This window comes from Gopherus evgoodei, chromosome 8 (assembly GCF_007399415.2).
Source record: "Gopherus evgoodei ecotype Sinaloan lineage chromosome 8, rGopEvg1_v1.p, whole genome shotgun sequence".
In the NCBI taxonomy this organism is placed as follows: domain Eukaryota; kingdom Metazoa; phylum Chordata; order Testudines; family Testudinidae; genus Gopherus; species Gopherus evgoodei.
Window position 1 is genome coordinate 12,313,902 of NC_044329.1, and position 19,885 is coordinate 12,333,786.

The 19,885-nt window shown below is 39.5% G+C and overlaps 1 protein-coding gene across 2 annotated transcripts in view; it reads right to left on the minus strand.

The window, feature by feature from the left end:
* The window catches only part of SEC24A (SEC24 homolog A, COPII coat complex component), a 47,995-nt gene extending 33,967 nt beyond the window's left edge, over positions 1-14,028 (minus strand). The window contains exons 1-4 of one of the 2 annotated variants that reach the window (XM_030572060.1): positions 13,859-14,028; positions 7,948-8,472; positions 5,031-5,207; positions 125-202 (exon numbers count right to left, since the gene is read on the minus strand). In XM_030572060.1, the coding sequence (XP_030427920.1) occupies positions 125-202; positions 5,031-5,207; positions 7,948-8,472; positions 13,859-13,937 (859 nt within the window). In that variant the 5' untranslated portion in view covers positions 13,938-14,028. Of the gene's footprint in view, positions 1-124; positions 206-5,030; positions 5,208-7,947; positions 8,473-13,858 lie in introns of both variants that reach the window. The other variant, XM_030572058.1, reaches the window with a different exon arrangement.
* Between the last annotated feature and the right edge of the window lie 5,857 nt (positions 14,029-19,885).

Below are 19,885 nucleotides of genomic sequence, written 5' to 3' on the forward strand. Positions count from 1 at the left end.
CAATTTCCTTGAGATAAACTTACACTGAGCAAAGTAAACATATGTTAGAACAACACCTCCCACCTGAAATGGCTTTAAAAATTAAGTTCCTCAAAATTAAAAGTGTTTAATAAGAATATCCTACCCATGAAGCCTCCTCCTTCTATTGCATCGTAACTGTTTTGGACCAAAGATCCATCACTGGCAGTGGCTGTTGCATCACCTGCTAAAAACAATCCATTAAAAAACAAAGGCTTAAATTCAGAAACCGAGCTGCTTTTCCTCATTTGAAGTTTAATATCAGCAACTGATTTAATATGATAGTGACAAGCTGGAGAACATTTCAGTGTAAAAATCCTAATGCTTGATTCTAAAACATGAAGCGAAAAAGGATCACCTAATGGAAAAAGACCCCGGACTGGCCGGTGCAACCGTGGTCAGCGGCAGCAGTCCCCAGCCAGCTGGAGCAACCACGGTCTGCAGCAGCGGTCCCAGCCAGCCGCTGGCACCACTGGCCAAGGGCATCCCCCCAAACGGCACCCCCACCCCCAACACTCCTCCAGCGCCCTCCCCCAAGATTTAATCACAGGTATTTTTAGTATAAGTCACGGACAGGTTACAGGACATGAATTTTTGTTTGTTGCCTGTAATCTGTCCATGGCGTTTACTAAAAATACCTGTGACTAAATTGTAGGCTTAGGTATAGTTACTTTTAAAAACCTTTCACTATACTCTGTATCTGTTGTAAAACATAAATTGAAGAGAGATTATTAACATGTATCAAAATAAAAAGTGTTCCACATTGTGGATGGAGCTCAAGGTTAGCATGATTTTGCGCTTACTTTGCTTGTGCACCAGTGATTAAATAGAGATATACGAATACAGCTTACTTGTGCTCCCCCTGCTGACTCTGTTTGCGCCGAGCACATTAAATGTTATCAACCCTTCAAAAAAGTTATTTATCATTTGAATGAACTACTTCACCAGAGATGTAATTTTTAGTTAGGCTAGATAACAGGCTTTGAAAAGAGTCCAACTTGATCTGCAGTGTAGCAAGACTCCAAATTCCTCCCCTGGTTGCACATGTTGGGAAGTCATTTTCAAAAGCACCTCAAGGATTTAGATGCTCAATTCCCTTATGTATTTTTGAAAATTTCACCCTTAAATGATTACTTATGTCTGCTAAAAGAATAAGAAACTAAACACTCTTCTCTTAAGAGCACCCATCCTGCGTCATCTATTGATTCTATCAATAGCAGCTTCTGGAAGTCACACACCCAATCAAGAGTACACTGTGATAAGGAACCAAAAGAATTGTAAAGTGGCAAAAGAAGGAAGGGGATTATTAATGAAGGGCTCCTGGGAACCATCAACTAATACATAAAGGGGTTATTTGGGTTAGTAAAAGGAAAAACATACCCAAAACATCCCAACAGTAACCCAAATTAAAGAGACTTGTTACCCAGAAGTAAATAAGCTACTTTATAGTCTGTTAAAAATTCTAACTTATCTAGAAAGAATGTGTTACAAGGCTTTTTTTAAAATGTGGAAAAAAATACCAGTTTGCTAACCAAAGGCAATTTCAAGTAAATTTCATATGCTCAAAAACTATAACAAACACTCTTCATTGTCCATTCAAGTTTCCTTTTAAAATGGGTCTTCATACTACAATTTCACCAAGCTACCATAGGACAAAGCAGTTATCAATTTTACTGCATGTGGGGAAACCAAGAACAATTTTGACTTGATATCCCACACTATTCGATTAAAACAAACAAACAAAAAAAAACAAGCAGTGCCAATTATTTTATGGCCCTAAGATGAACACTAACTGTGAAACACTACAAGGCAGTTTGGTACAGGGTGGATAAAAATCAATGTTTTCAAATTGAAATCAGATTTTTTTTAATAAAATACTTTGAGGAAAAAACCTATCTAAAGATATCTCATCATGGAATAGGGATTATAAATTTTAATTCTTTAGTATGAGACAATCTATTAATGTCATATTTAAGAAAAGTTTTGTAACCGAGTTCCAGTATTTCATCGATTAGGGACCCAATTTTATGGGATTCCAGGGACTTCTGTACAGATTATTTAGATTAATATTTCTATCTACCCAATGGGACTCAGTGCTCAGTCTAGAAGATACCATCAGAGATGCTTAGTTTTGCAGTTCTCAAACTGTGGATGTGTGTCTCTGGATATAACATGCTTGTTAACAGCAAAAATGTTTTTAAATAAATAAATAAAATAAATATATAGAGGTGAGAAATAACAGACCTCAACCGTATTGTCCCTCTGCAAATTTGTGTACACAAAGTCAATCCCTTACCTATCTTTAGAAGTACAAAGTTTCAAAAAGTTCAATGAATAGAAGATTGTTGGGGGAAGAATAGATCTGGACAAGGAGTAGAAGTCTAGAGATAAATATGAGGGAGGGACAGGAAGTAGAAACAGAAGTGAAACTGTTCGAATGGCATATTCCAGAAGTCTTGAGGTCTTTCTGAGTGTAGCCATCATTGATTTGAGATCTACCATACCATACTCTCACAAGAAGGGAAAACCTATAAGGGCAGTAGGCCATAAAAGAGACCCAGTTTGGGGATATTTTAATGAAGTTCCTCTACCTGTAGGTAAGAGAGTCATGCATGCAAAATGCAAATAGTGAAATAAAGAAAAACTTGAATATTTAAATTCAAAAATTCATATGCTTGTTTTATTAAAATATTATATGTTTGCTGCTGAAGAAATAAATCCAGAAATACATAATATTGTTGTTTTAGTTAAATAAAACAATTTAAGTGTCTGTCTGGTAATGTTCTCCTCTTAATACAGCATGGCAAGAAAATCCTCCAAATATTAATGATTAACCTGTTGAACTGGAGATAGTTCACTTCCCAATGACTTCTTAAATATCTGCTTAAATTACCTTTGGTAAATGAATTAACCAAACAAATAATTTATTTTCTGATATAGCTGTAAAACTAATCTGAAAAGTTTTCAAAATAAATCACTTTAAAAATGTATAGTGTGTATCTTCTAAAAATGAAACCTACATTTATCTCCGAGTTGTGAAGAATATGTATTAAGGTTATAACAATCAAGAAGAATGCACTTTTACGTAGAAATCCATGATTTAATCTAGCCTTCCTGACTAGTGATTTAAATCAAATCCACCCTGGTTTGATACAAAGCAGTGATGAGTGCTTAAACACAATGGCATACTTGTGGCAGCAGCCATAGGAGTAAACCTCATGACTGCCATATTTTTTCTTAGATTAGTCCTGGACAGCTGGTACTGCATAGGGCATTTATTAAGAGCAGGTGTCACTCTCCAACTACCTTAACACACTGCAAAGAAAGCACACAGTAAGTACGATTCAAAAGTTTCACTACAAAAAGTTAAATATAACATTCAGCACTTATATCTGACACAGCATTGCAGAGCTCACATTTTATAAAATTTCCCCATGGGACAACCCTGTATATAGCAATCCCCATTCACCCCAGGAGCAACGATACCAGAATTCAAATGATGCTAACTCCTGTTTTGATCCTGCTGAATAAAAGAAGAACTCCATGCAGGAATAACATTTTAATCCTCTGTAGTTGCTGCAAGATTGGTGGTAGAGAATTTAAGGCCATGTCTACATCTAAAATTTTGCAGCGCTGGTTGTTACAGCTGTATTAGTACAGCTGTATAGGGCCAGCGCTGCAGAGTGGCCACACTTACAGCAACCAGCGCTGCAAGTGGTGTTAGATGTGGCCACACTGCAGCGCTGTTGGGCGGCTTCAAGGGGGGTTCCGGGAACGCGAGAGCAAACCGGGGAAGGAGACCAGCTTCGCCGCGGTTTGCTCTCGCGTTCCCGGAGCCACCCAGCAAACCGCAGGGAAGGAGACCTGCTTGCTCGGGGTTCTGGGAACGAGAGAGCAAACCGGGGAAGGAGACCAGCTTCGCCGCGGTTTGCTCTCGCGTTCCCGGAGCCACCCTGCAAACCGCAGGGAAGGAGACCTGCTTGCTCGGGGGTTCGGGGAACGAGAGAGCAAACCGGGGAAGGAGACCAGCTTCGCCGCGGTTTGCTCTCGCGTTCCCGGAGCCACCCAGGAAACCGCAGGGAAGGAGACCTGCTTGCTCGGGGTTCCGGGAACGAGAGAGCAAACCGGGGAAGGAGATCAGCTTGATTACCAGAGGCTTCCTCCTTCCACGGAGGTCAAGAAAAGCGCTGGTAAGTGTTTACATTGGATTACCAGCGCTGGATCCTCTACACCCGAGACAAAACGGGAGTACGGCCAGCGCTGCAAACAGGGAGTTGCAGCGCTGGTGATGCCCTGCAGATGTGTACACCTTCAAAGTTGCAGCGCTGTAACTCCCTCACCAGCGCTGCAACTTTCTGATGTAGACAAGCCCTGAGTTTCCCACACAGTTTTGAAACAATGGGAAAAGAAAAAATCCCTCATAAATACAAAAGTGAATATAAAAACCAAGGGCATAACATCACACCCGTATCACTCTCAGATATTTATTCTGAACACTCAGTTTTACACTTCTCTTCTGCATCTGTCAATGGGAAATAATATATCTTCTTTCTCCCATCAGTTTTACCTTGAAACTGTGAGGAAACTATGCTCAATGCAATAAAATCGGTGCATTAATTGGTACAGTTTTTTCACAGACACCATTGCAAGACAAATTTAACACACATGAAAGAAATTTGTTCTTCTGAAAATATAGCATCAGAAACTGATATTTGGGAAAACATTTCATTTCATATTTGAACTACCTCTAAGTTTAAGTTAAAGAAAAAAGTTTGAAGTTTAAGAAAAAAGATTCTCTAACACAGTCATTTGGGAAGTACTGGTGATGAAAACATTTATATCCAAAAAAATGCAAGAGTTCTGAAGCATAGTTACTACAGTGAAATCATGGGAAAGTTTTCCAGCAGCCAAAAGTTTCTGTTCGCTAAGTCATCTTGAGTTAAATTTCTGTATTTACAATTACCTGTATCGATACGGAAAAACCAAATAAACAGAATTGATCAATCCCTTACCTTCTTGGTTTGCGGCTGAATTTAGCACAGATTGGTGTAGAGACCTGTTGGGCGGTCCTACTGGTGTTGCTGATGGCCTCACTACAGGTGGACCTCCAGCCGGAGGCGGTCCTAGAGGAGGTCTAGCAGGAGGGAATGCTGAAGCTAAAGGCCGATTCACTGGTGGAGGAACAAAGCCTGTAGAGATAATTCATTTTCGAGAGCTTTAAACCGACTGAAGAGTTACAGATGGTTACTTATATACAGGTCAATCTGAACATTAATCTTATTTATTCAGTGGAAAGAGCAGCACAAGTTACAGAAACCCCAAAAGAAGCACTTGAAGTTTAACAGCTCTTAGACAGTTTTTCTTCTCATTCTTCAAACTACACAAACTTAACTGATCATTTAAAAAAGTATCTGCTTGATTACTTATGAAACAACATTCAATATTCCAGGAGTATCTGTAGTGGTGACATCAAACAAAAGTATATCTTTATCATGATTACTTTGATTTTGTTCCCTTACCTGAGACTTTGCCAACAGAGACAGCTCTGGGTAAGGTACATTACCAACATTAGCAGAGACCTTTGCTCCCACTAAATACAAGAAGCATCTAGACAATAAGCTAAGTTACGCAATCTAATTTTAAAGACAGTACATGTCACTAATTCTACAAATAACTACAACCGATTTAGTTCAGGAAGAATTTTTATTGTTACGGCTATGAGAGTCCTGCTATTACAGTCCTTCATGTTTATTCTGTAGATCAGTGGTCCACAACCTTTTCCATGGGGCGGGCGCCGGACAACTAGGCCCCAAGGACCATAGCTGCTGGACAAGCAACTGCCGAAATGCCACTGTGAAGGAATGTCATCAAGAGGCGTCACCGCAAAAATCCAGCCAAAATTTGGCAGGATTTCAGCGGTAGCGCTTCTTCATGTTGCCACTTCTCGGCGGCATTTTGGCGGCTGCTTGTCCAGCAGTCAGTATGCGGGCGCACATGGATGCCACGGTGGGTACCATGGCACCCACGGGCACCGTGTTAGGGACCCCTGTTATAGACCATTCTGAAAAACCAGTCTCACTAGGTCTGCCTTTTCTCCCAACAATCTACTCCTTAATTTCCCTCCACCTGTGGACAACAAGGGGTATCTTCAGGGACATTAATGGCTCACAGATCACAGTTTGAAAGCCACTGTGCAATTAATTTCCTTTTAATGTGCATGGTTAACATTGACACATCAGTCAACATGAGTTTAAAAGTCATTTGCAAGGGAAATATTTGCTTTAGCATTCCAGTTGCTTTGATTTGCAATAAATTTTATAGAAGGATAGCACACGACTCCCATTCTACTATCCAATTCACATACAGTGAATTGGATAGTAGAAACCTAATGATAAAACTGTAGTGAACTGAAACTGCACAAGTGGTTTGCATCTGTCTTGTGTTTCCAAAATGGTTAAAGTCAGCAGTTAGTGTTATGCAAATTTTTTATCACCTGCATATCATAGGGCACAAAAAAAAAGAAAGAGCTGATATATCTAATAATGTGCTGCTCTATCACTTTTATAGCCCATTTCACACTTCTTTTCTCAGAAACTTTCTAAAGACAAACAACTTGGGATGGAGTTAAAACTAGATATTTAGACTAAGGAAGCTTTCTATCAAATATACACTAAGCTTTCCATTTAACAATAATATGCATATCACTTTATTCATGTTTTCTTACTTCCTATAAAATGTTGAGGCCTACTATTCCAGACACTTGACTTGCTTTAGTGAATGATGCTGAAGAAACTATTACAGCTTGTGACAAATTCATGCATTTAAGAAAATATGACCAAAAAATGTGAAATGTTTACCACTAACATAAGCCAGTGATAAGCTTGGAGACTGGCTGGTGCATATTACCAGGGAAGCGAGAAGCATTAGTGAGATTTTATTTGCTAATGTATGTTTTTATATCTGTGCTGCGCCCAATGAAGTCTCTGTGCCTGTGTTTTCCTGAACAAATCATCCTTGTCTAGAGTGAAGAAAGAAACTGAACTGTAGCATCACTGCTTTCTCCCAGCTTCTCCTTTCAAACACACATACATACCAGGCTTCTGTATTTCAGAATGACTGTTGTATGACTCAACAAACTATACTCAAGGAGTTCAAGTTACAACTTTCCAACAAAGGCCATGCTGAAAACTGCCAGCATTAAATGATTAACAAGAATCCTAAAAAACCTTCAACTTGCACACACACATCCCTACTGACAGAAAATCGCAAGAGGCCAAGATTTCATCCAAGTGTGCAAATGTTCAAATAGGCATCATTCAGAAGAGCACGAAAGGGCATATAGGTACTATATATGCTCACCCAACCTCTGTACTGTGTACCTGTTTTCCGACACAAATATAATACATATATTTTTGCAAACCCTTCGTTCTCTATATTTCTAGTCCTTTTCTTCCTTTTTTAAAAGGCAGGTAGGTACCACAAAGAGGTGGTAAGTGGTGTAGAGAAAAGATCCTCTAGGTTTAGAGCTGTGAGAAAGAACCCCTAGAAAGCATGAAGACATGCCAACATTTGACCTAAATATGCAGTATTAAACATAAATTTAAACAAGACGATGAGTGAGAAAGGCCAATTCCCAGCAAATGCCTATTGCAGCATTCTTCAAAACACAAAATTAAGAGCCTGCTGCCTACATGGAACTTTCTTTGAAGTGAATAGAAGTTCTCCAAGCAGTTCTAAACTGCATTTCCTCAGAGCATCTAGTTCAACAATGCAATTCCACAACCATTAGGAGTCACTGCAGAATCAGATCTTTCTTTATTTTTAACCACAACAGCTAAAGTGAGAATCAACTTTTGCAACCAGATGTATAACTCAGTCCAAACATATGCCACTGTACAAGAGTCCTTATGTTTACTTTATCTTTCTTACCTGGTTTCATGTAGCTGTTTTGAAGTGGAGGACCTCCAGGGGAAACAGTATACTGATAACTTGTTGCAGGATTTGTGCTCCCTGATGATGATAATGGCTGGGTTGGTAATGTTCCTGCTACATGAGCAAAATGGTTTGTTTGAGACCCAGTTGGCTGACTCATAGGAGTCTGACCATCTTGCCAGTTTGAAAGTGCTGGGGGATAAGCTCCAGGAACAAAGCTACTAGAAGATGATGGTATAGCAGCAGAGTTTTGTGATGGAGGGAGCATTTGGGGAACAGAACTTGTATGTTGCAAAGGTGCCACAGAAATAGGTCCCACATGTGATCTATTAAGAGTCTGCCCAGATCCCTGATTACTTAACAGAGAAACATTCTGAGAACCACCAAAGTTATATTGTCCAGAAGATGGATGCACAGGAACCTTTGTTGGTATCTGATGCGAGTATAATCCTGGAATTGTAGAGCTGAATCCTTGGCCATCTAACATCTGTGATGAATGCATCAGCGAGTTTTGCACAGGACCTACAAGAAAAAACCTTCCAAGAGTCAATGTTGTACCCAAGAAAAAACTTCCAGCTTCCCAATAACATCATTTATTTACAGCCTCTGGAAATTTACCACTAGTCCCTTAGTAATGAAATGCTTTTTAGTAACAAGCCAAGTATAAGGAGAGTGGTATAAGACACATGAACTTCATAATTAATAATTCTTTGCTGCTTTCATAATTAATTGCTCTTAATACACTAGTCCTTTAATTATTTTTCTGACAACCTAGTAGAACCGTGTTATTCTCTAAAAGTTTCAGGTTTGAACATGGCCATCATCCCTGGCTGATGTTTGCACGCGAACATCCAGAAGCCAGACGTTCAATAAAAGCAAATCAAACATAACTTTGATGCTCTCGCATGCAGCTGGCTGGTGAACCAGAATGAAGCAATTAAATGTAGATGGCAGACAGGGAAAATATGCTTGGAGTTTGAAACAATTTAGAAATTTCCTTTGAACATGATGATTGACCCTACTGTTAATTTACTGGGGAACATACAAGTTAGTGGACATATCAGCATAGTTCTTAAGGTAATAAACCATGACTGATATTTCCCACAAGCTTAAGAATGAAAACTGCTAGTGGTCAGTTTTAGTAAAAGGAAAAACTCATCCCCATATTACTCATGTAGCATTTACTTTGGAAAAGGCAAGTTCTGGAAGCTAGTTAATAGAAAAGTTATTTTCTATTGTCCATTTAAAGCCAAGAGACAATCAGCTAAGCCAAATGCGTTTGAGGGGAAAAATCATATTATTGGTATGATCATACGAACATGGCAGCGGGCGTTTGTGTTGATTCCCCAACTAACTGTTGTGCACATATGAAGGGTGGCGAACAGACTACGCATGCTGAAATGACCAAGAGTGAAAATGGTTTTTAAAAGCTGCTGCTTTCACTAATTAGCAGCTACATTTTCCTTAGTACTTTTTTAAAAGCATCTCTGTCAGGATCATGGGACAGAGGTCAATTTTGCCATCAAATCTCAGATATTTTGCTCAGTGAAGTAAAAAAAGGTAACCTATGCATTTAATCTGCTTTTTAGATTTTTGCTGGCTGGTACAGCTGAACTAAACTGAATTCATTTGGAGAAGATATTCAGAAGCAAGCAGTTTATGAAACCATTAGCCATTTTTAGAATGATTTACATTCTTAGGTCACCATTCATTTTCCATATTTTAAAGATGACAACTAGATATGATAGGTGAAAACAGTACTACATTATTTTCACAATGTTGGGACTATAGCTGGTGGGGTTTGTTTGTTTGTTTTTTTAACAAAATGGGTTTTTATTGGAAAATACTATTTTGTCAAAACCAAAATGTTTCACAGAAACCAACTCTTCCACAGAAACACAGGCAAGTTCACACTGTAAACCCTCCTGGTTTCCTGCCAGCTATCCTGGCGGGATGCTGAAGAGCCATGGGCATCCAGGGTTCACCGTTCCAGGGCAGCTCCACCATCAGATTGTTCCAGAACTAAGGACCCCAAACCGCAGGTGACAGCCAGAAAGAAATGTTTGATTTTTGTGAAATGAAATATTTCGGAATCCCCACCCTGAAGTGTTTAGGTGAACTAAATATGCTTCCTATTGTATCCCAGTTGACATTACAACTCTCTTTCTGTCACAGGTTCTCTCTTGAACTGTTTTTTGCTATTCGAAGTCAATCTGTGTCTTTCTGAATTACTTCCCATTCCATCACCTCAAGTTTATAAAAATGTTATGTGATTGTTGCATGCCCATTTAAGTGACTATAAAAGATGTCTGTTTTAAATGCTTAGGTTTTTAAGCAAGCAGTCCTTGATGTGCATACACAGTAGCAACCTTAAAGTTAACACAGTATTTTAACTGTTATACTGTATTAAAAATAAGAACACAGTCATATTGGTTACCTCAGATTTTGAAAAAGGTGTTTCAAACAGTTTAGGTCAAATTGCATTAACTGGAATCTCACTGTTTCAGTCTTTAAGACAGATCTTAAGAAGGGAATATATCGATTATTTTGCTCAATGCGTCCTCACTTCTGTCTCTGAAGAAGAACCTCTGACTTCTGTCCCTTCATTATAGACAGATAACTAAAATATCCTCAGTTCTCCCATGACTTCAGTGATAAGATCAACATTTACAATACATAATATATAGAGAACAGATGCATGAAAATCATTCCTGGATCACTGAACACCTGCTTTTCAAACAAAAATACAGTATTCAGATTCCCTGATAAGAATCAGATGTCACCAAATCTTCTTAACTGTTGATACAGTAGCTAGAAACATGACAGTGAACTGTTTTTGTTTAATGTACTACTGTATTTTTAAGAAGTTACAATTAAGATAACACTTTGAAAAAAGAAATCTGATGAGAAGTTTTTTTTTTGGGGGGGTGTCACATGTCAGAATTCATGTGTGACTTTGTGCAGGTGACTTACTCTGTGCCTCAGTTCCCCATCTGTAAAAACAAGAATAATAGTACTTCTACTTAGCTACTATAGTAATGCAAGTCAAATACCCAAAATGGACATAGGGATTGGTGCAGCTGAATTTGGTCCTACCTCATCACAGAGCAGATGGGGCCCTGATCAAAACTTAAGTTTCTGAAACATCATGACATTATAGCACGAGATCATATGATCCTAGCAAAAGACATTTAAAGACATCAAAAATATGTATTTACATTACAAATACTCAAGTTAGTCTGTTTATTTAAAATGCAGGACTATTAATATGCTTAGCACCAAAAGCAGATGAGTTTCCATCTTTTATGAGCCTAGTTCATTTTACTGTCAAAAAATGCTCAGTGCTACAGCTGTTGAAGTATTGGAGGGGATGATTACTGAAGCAACCCAATATACAACAGTCAGCAACTTAGACAGATAAACAACATAGTGCTGCTAGTAACAATTTAAGGTGATATGTGAATATGTGAGCTCAGGAGATAACCTGCTAAATATGTGATGAGCAAGAAGTTGCTGTGAAAAGCTGGAACAGCCTATATGAACATAAACAATGCCTACTTCCTACATACAAGCTACTCCAGCCATTATAAAAATTGTCACACAGTCACATCATGTTAAAAAAAAAAGATATTATTGCTCAGTCTGCACTTGACCTTTAATGCATCGCAACATGCAAGGTCTTTGGGGGCAGAATTTCTTCTCCATGCATGTTTTTAAACAGTGCTGATAACAATTTAACGGATTTCCTGCATTTAAAAGACTAGTGATAAAAAAGTGTTACATTAAATGTCACATCTGAAGATGACATTATCATCACATAAACAAAAACTTGCATAATTCTCCTTTTCATTTCCTTTTCCCTATGCCAAACACCCCCAACTAGCCTGCCATGCATTCTCCTTCAACTCTCTCCTTAAGACATCTCTGATAACTCCAGTCCTTCCTACTCCAGGCAATATTATCTAAATCAATGGCTATAAAAATTAAAACCAACGAGCTCTCAGATTATACAATGTATTGAATGAGAGAACTCTGTTTTTGCATAAACTGCAAATTAAAAATATATTATGTGCTTTACTCTAAAGTTACAGGATCCTCCCACTGCAAGTGATAACTGTCGTGCCACACATACACTACACTGCAAGCGGACACAGACGCTCAGATTATGAATGACTTCTGAATTTAGAAAGTTGAATGCAATCTATAATTGGTGAGATACACTATAAAATAAATCTTTCACTCACTTAACAACTTTATTTTATAAAATAAGGCAAGAAAAGAAAAGAAAAGAAAAGAAAAGAAAAGAGAAAAGAAAAGAGAAAAGAAGCATGCTGTAGCAATCTGAGGACCATACACACATTATTAAAAACTTCTTTCATTATAATGTTAACAGAGGATGACAACTTATTTACCAAATAATGGGCTAAAACAGACTGACTTTTATAAAAATACTATTCTATTACAGCAAATTCAGACCACTGGCTCATTATTTCATGTAATACCCCATCTGTGTCATCACCTAATGTTTCCAGAGAACAAAGCCTCATGACCACCTACTGTACGTGCATTGGGGTTTGTGAGAGTGAGAACTCCATCCCCTCAGAGGGATCAGGTTATGTCCTCTCCTGATATCATTGTTAAAAATAATCCATCCCCTTCTTAAAAGTCCAACTTATTTTCTTCTAACACCTTACTGATGGGCATAAAGAGAAACGGTATGCGCAAAGCTGTTTGAAATCAGATACTGAAATCTTTAATGTTGCTACCAAACATCTTTTAACTCAAGATCTGGCCACTTTTTATGGCCAGGGTTCTCAAACTGGGGGTCAGAACACCTTAGGAGGTCATGAGGTTATTATGTGGTGAGTTGCGAGCTGTCATGCTCCATCTCAAAACCCACTTTCCTCCAGCATTTACAATGGTGTTAAATATATTTAAAGAGTGTTTTTAATTGGGGGGGTCACACTCAGAGGCTTGCTATGTGAAAGGGGTCCCCAGTACAAAAGCTTGAGAATTACTGTTTTATGACTTGTTGCTAAATCACAATAAAACAAAACAGGTTAACAAACATCCCGTGTGTATTCCAGTGATGAAACTAGTAGCCAATTTGAATGTGATTTGCTCAAAATTCCACAAGGAAGGTATTTGGAAAATGTTCTCTCAGCAATGCCCATCCACACACGTACAATCTCACAGACAGGAGCCACTCCTTCCCCACGGGTTTTTGTTTTTTTTTAACTGTTTTGTGTTAGTCTCCCACAGAAACCTGTCACTGGGTGTATCTGCGGGGGCACAGCTCGTGCCCTTCCCCACCCAGTTTGGGATGTGTATTCCGATACTGCAGTGATGAGCACAATGTAAGTGATCCAAAATGATGATCCGCATCCTACGTGGCACACACACCCAAACCCTGAAACTGAGCACAAGCTGACGTCCCGTGAGCCCTGGCCCTCTGACTGCCCGCTCGGCCCCACCAAGGGGCCAGCAGGAGGGAGCGCAGAGATCTCAAGGGAAAAATAAATACCGGGAAAACGCAGGCCTCGCCCACTGGAGACCCCCGTGTCCGACCATCCCCCCAGCATGGCTGCGCGACCCCTCAGTGTCCCGGTAGGGCGGCGAGAAGGGAGCTGGGGAGGACCAGTGAGTGCCCCCGCCGGGCCCCAGGAGCCCAGCCACCGCCCGGGGGCCTGCTCTCTGGGGGACCCCCGGACAAAGGGCCGGGCACGGAGGCTCCGCTAGGGACCGTGCTCCCCGTAAGGCGCCGCAGGCCCAGCGCTGCGTCTCCGGCCTGGCCTCGCCCGGGGAATTGCACCGATTCTCCTCGCCCTCCCCCGGGGAGCGGCCGAGCTTCCCCTCAGCCTGGAGCAGGGAGCGGCCAGACCCTCGGTCCCGGGCGGCCTGGCCTCACCGTTGCTGTAGCGCTCCTCTCCAGCCCCGCTCTGGCTGCTGTGCCCGGAGGCGGCGGGGGGTCTCCCGGGCTGGGCCATGGCGGGAGCGGACGCAACCCTGCCTGTGTTCGCCCAGCCCCAGCGCCGAGCCTGGGGGAGGACGGAGGGAGGGAACCACACACCGGAAACACCGACGGCCACGCCGCGCAGGCGCACTCCGTACACGTGGCATTTCCGGGACCAAGCGTTCTGCGGCAGTGGGCGTGGCCAGACCATGATGGGGCGGGGTCTGAAGTGGGTGGGGTTTCGAAGGGGGGGTTCGCTCCCCTGATGTGCTGGTACTGTAGTGGGTGGAATTGATCTTTGGACAGCTGTAGCCTAGCACGGTTCCTCTATCCCTCATTACATGCAGTTTTCCACTCCGGTATTAGAGCTTGGGTTTATTTTGTCTCCCACTGAGTAGTTAATTACAGCTTTTCATTTCTAAACCAATTTATTTCATGTCATAATAACAGTAGCTCACAGTAATATAATGCTACCTGTCCACCCCTGTTTGAGCACCAACACAGTACCGTTTTTTCTTGAAAAATATTCAGGCTCAGTAGCTAGGCGGACGACATACTGCACAATAGTTTAGGTGAGAAAAAGAGGGCATCCAGCTGAAACGGGGCTCGGAAGGGGGGTAAAGAGGAAGAAATATTAGGGATGCAGAATGTAATGACTCTTAGCATGACAGCAGAGTTCCCTTGTGTGTGATTCTGCTCAAGCTGAAGTCAATGACAAAACTCCCAGTGACATCAACAGGATCTTCTCTTCTGCAAAGTGATCCACGGTTTATAAGCAACACAAGTCCGCTTCTGTTTTATATGCAAAAAGATTCCACTTAAGTTCCCACAACATAAATGCCATACATTTTGGTGCAGCAATCAGGGGTGCTGGAACAATTTTTATAGTCGGGATGCTGAGAACCATTGAACCAAACTATAAACTCCGTATATAATGGAAATCCCTTCTAGCCATCTGGTGCTATAGCACCCCCCACACCTCTGGTTCCAGCACCTATGGCAGCTATTCTAACTCAGAAGGAAGAATACCACCACCTACCTATTAGAATCCTGGGGTGTGGGGGGAGGCAAGATTCTTGAGAAAGTTTGTAAAGTAGAGTCCTGATCCTGCAAGGAGCAGCACACAAGTGGATCTCAAGAGGGTTCCATACAGGACCAGTGTCCAACTGCATGGAGCTCCTTGCTGAATTGGGGTTTAGGGCCTGGGCATAACATCCTGACGTAAAAGTAAACAACGTAGAATGTTAGCCTGGAGGGGAACAATCTCTGAAATGTAATTAACCCAGTGGGAATAAGCAGCAGGAGCAGAGGAATTTAGAAACGCTAAATACTAGATTTTCGGCCAAATGTTCTTCCTACTAATAATACAAATAGTGAAAAAAAGAAATATGAAATAATACTGACAGTAATGTTATAAAGAGAATATTTTTAGAAAATCCTTAAAATATTACCAGCTCTTTAAAGCACCTTTTAAAGGATTAAATTATGATTGTAGAAATCTGGTGTGTCAGTTTAGGTTCTGATCATGCAAGCACTTTCACACAAGCTTAACTTTCATTCTCATTTACTCTGGACCTTGGTACCTCATCTTTCACTCCTTTCAGACCAATGCATCATCTGGGTTGTGAATGAACAAAAAATACAAAATCTATCTTTCTTAGGGTGATTTCAATCATTCTAGTATCTAAGCACTTCCCAGGACTGTGTTTTCCATAACTCTTGTGCATAGCATGAGGCTGTGATATCTATGTTTAAAATACAAAATTAAGTTAACTGTTTATGCTTTATTTTACCTCCAACAGTGCTAATGACTTATGCGAAACAATTTGCTCCACCTTGCATTTAGCTGTGACACTTGGAGTATCTTTCACAGACCTGAAGAAGAACTCTGTGTGGCTCGAAAGCTTGTCTCTCTCAACAACAGAAATTGGTCCTGTAAAAGATATTACCTCTCCCACCTTGTCTCTCTAATATCCTGGGACCGACATGGATACAATTACACTGCATACCCCCAACAATAACATTCAAAATTAGCAATTTAAAATAAAAGTTTGCATACTCAAAGTTCAGAGAAGTATCTCTGGTCCTGTTCTTGCAATTGGATTTATTAATGTGGTCCCATGCTTCCTTGCAAGTCCCTATTAATTTCAATGGCACTCTGACGCTAGGCTGATCAGACAGCAAATGTGAAAAATCGGGACAGAGGGTGGAGGGTAATAGAAGCCTATATAATAAAAAGACCCAAAAATCAGGACTGTCCCTATAAAATCAGGACATCTGGTCACCCTATCTGACGCAAATATTTATTAATAAAATTTTAAATATTTGAAAAGATAATTAGAGAATATTTCATCAATCTTTATTAATAACATAAAAATTAAAACACCAAATAGAGAAGAATAAAGCAACAAAATGTAAAAAGAGATGAACAAAGGACCAAAACAACTGAACAAAAGAATCGCATGTACCCCAGGACTGAATTTGGCTTAATATTTCATACTCGCACAATTTGAAATATAAGATAAACTATTAACTCATGATATTTTTTAATGCTTGAGCTACTTCTATTCCAACCACCTTTCTAAAAAAAGGTGTCCAAATTAATTCAAATGTGTCAATTTCCTCTTATATGATTATCTTATCGTATTGTTTCAAATCCTGCCTCAAGTTACAAAATGAAGATACATTTTATTCTTAGTATTTTCTACTGCCATCAAATTACTCTTCAGACAGTCAAATTACTAACCTTGTTCCTTTTCAGATTTGCATAATGGAGTATATTCCAGTGATAGATTTATAAATGTTTGAAAGGATTGAATGGAAATTAGTAAATCAATATAGTATAGTCTCTGTGTCTGATTCAGGCCTTAACTGAGTCTCTCTCATGAGGCTAAGGCAGGGCTGCCCAGAGGATTCAGGGGGCCTGGGGAAAAGCAATTTCAGGGGCCCCTTCCATAAAAAAAAGTTTCAATACTATAGAATCCTATATTCTTGTGGGGGCCCCTGCAGGACCCAGGGCCTGGGGCAAATTGTCCCACTTGCCCCCCCAACCCCCCCGAGCAGCCCTGGGCTAAGGTGCCAACTGTGTTGGTGTTCTGTGGAATAGACATTTATTTACTGGCAGCTCATTTCTTACAGGTCACTGAACAGCCTTCAAGTGCTGTAATGCTGGCTCAGAAAAGTCTACTCTTTCCAACCAGAATACTTTGGTGGACATCTCTGTCACAGTTATCCAACTGGAATAAGAAGGGAGTTTAGGATTTCAGCATCCTTATTGTAGTCAACAAATAGTAAACTTTTTAATAGGAAATCTGATATTAACATTTATAAAGAGGCATATATAAGCAAGACAAGTATGTGATTATACAATGTGCACATCACATGACTTATTGGATTTATGCCATTTAAAAAAAAATGGAAATACGTAACAAATCCTCACACACTAAAGGTGGAATTTCAAAAATTCCTCATTTGAACAGAAAAAAAAAAGTTTCTGTATAATCTAAAAAAATGGACAATTTATTTATTGGTTGTTCATTGTTAATACATTTTGTATAGCTGAAGGGATGGAATTCTACAAATAGTGGTATAAGAGTCCAATTCATTTCTAATTTAGATCAATGGGAGTCTTTCTATTGACTACATGGGAACCAGATCAGGTCCTAAAGATGTAGCAATTCACACTGGATTTTCTTGTAGTAGATTTTTTTCATTGCACAGCAAGGTGTGATTATAAGCTAGTTAGGTCCCAGCAGCAGTGATGGGAGAGGAAGAGACAGAGAGAGAGTTATTCACATGAAGGATATATTTTTATTAATTTGGAAAATTATGTGCTTTTATCAATTATTAGCCAGGCTTCTGAGGATTACCCTTATTGTTTGTTTAATTGAAAGGATATTTTGCAATGGTTCCTAAGTGAGATAGCAAGCTTTTATCTTGTCTTCGTAGCATCTGTTCCATCATTAGGATGTTGGCTATGTCTTTTTTGGATACTTTCTTTCTCACTTCCATTCATGTGGGTGGATTAAGATTCTTCCAGTACCATAACAGTGTGTGTTACAAGATAGTAATTGATTTTATGGCTGAAAGCCTGAAGTATAGTAAAACTCCATTCTTTTCATCCAGCCATCACCTTGGATGTAACATAACTGACTTTGTAACTCAACACATTTGGGGAGATTTTATGATGTGGATCTATTATGAATTAAAGAATGTCTATGTATGAGGATATTTTATATTCTGAAATGACCATTAGCAATTTTCTTGTGTGGCCTGATTTTGGCTGCAAGACATCCTAGTGCCAGGTTAAAAAGCAGAGACAATAGTGTTCTACCATACTGATTTCCTGGCTTCTGTACTAGCAGAGGCTGGTTGAATATGCTGGAAATCCCATTTATAGATCCTTCCCCAAATCAGATTATTTAAGGGTATTTATAATAGGTATAGTAATTCAAAGTTTCCTTGCCAGCTAGTGACAGAAGAGCATCATGGTGAGACAGTTTTGCTAAGTATAGCTGGAGCCGGACTTTGCATAAATTGTATAATGCCAATCTGTCTTTCATTAAACTGACTTGGTCAGTGGGGCTGCGAATATATGTGGATTTATTTAACCTTTAGGTACCATATGGTCTTAGAGATGACTCTGAAGTCAATGTATCAGTAAAGCCATCTCCTGTCAGCCTTTTTAGATAAAGTCCTGTTTATCCTTTTGGGGTCACAGCTGTTGCAGTTGCTCTTTATATGTCATTTTATTTATTGTTCTGCAATAACTGTGATGAGATGGTTTTGTAATTTAGGGGAGAAATAATTTAAACCCTGGTATTGCCTATGTGCATTAATTTGATGGCTTGCATATTCCTAACTGAGAGTTCTTACTGTAGGGATATTTATGGACTGGTGACAGGCTAGAAAGAAGTACAATATTTCTGGGTTGTTCAGCATTTCTTAGTTTTTATGAGAGACACTATGTATGTGTAAAAAGGAAGAATGAAACTTAAAAGTTGCTGTAGTTTCTATGCATGCTGTTGCAGGTGACTTTTTTTGGCTCATGACTCTGCTTCAAGGATAATTTACTCAAACTTCTCTCAGAAGCAGGTGTAAAGTGCAATGTCACATACATGGAGGCCACATATAGGCAAGCTGTTCAGAATCATGTACTGTGCTAGGGCTTTAAAACCAATTGCTTTTGGTTTAGTCATAGTTCACATTTTGATAAATTATATTAAGACTTTAGCATGTTACTAGGGATTTCGGGATCTCAATTTTTGGGTGCACAACTTGATACACCTTGAAGTACTGAGCACTCACCAGCTGAAAATCAGACCTCTTTAAAGTGATTCAACTTGAGCAACTCGGAGCGAGACACTAAAATTACTAGCCACTTTTTGAAATCTTGATTTTAATAAAATCAGTAGAAGAAATTATGGAAGAGTAAAAGTTCTTCTCTACAGCAGGTCTTAAGTGAAAAATAGACACCATTATCACTACAATTTTCTCTTCTTCCCACAGATACTAATTCATTTACCTCCTTGGCATAAGTGACAATACCAAGCATACGTTTTACAATAGCTTGGGATATTAAGCTTTCTTTATAACAACAATAGACTTCGGTTCTGCAAGCTTAATCCCAGTTGGAGCACTACTGAAATAGTTTGTATTTAGATCTGGGTGCGTTAAAATATTAATAGCTGAATTTCACAGCACTCCTCTGAGGTAAGAAACTATTTTTCCTGTCTTACAGATGATAAAATTAAGGTAGAGAGAATTTAAGTGACTTGTCTAGTCACACAGGGGGTGTATGTCAGTCAGGAGCATAACCTATATCTCAAGACTCCAAGCCTTGTGTTTTAATCACAAGAGCCTCTTTTGTGCTATAAATGCTACATTTCTTGTGACATTTGTATTTATTGCCTTTACATCAAGAAAGCAGCCCATTGCCATTATTTCTTTGTGTTGTAAGTGAAGAATTTAAAAATAAAAAAA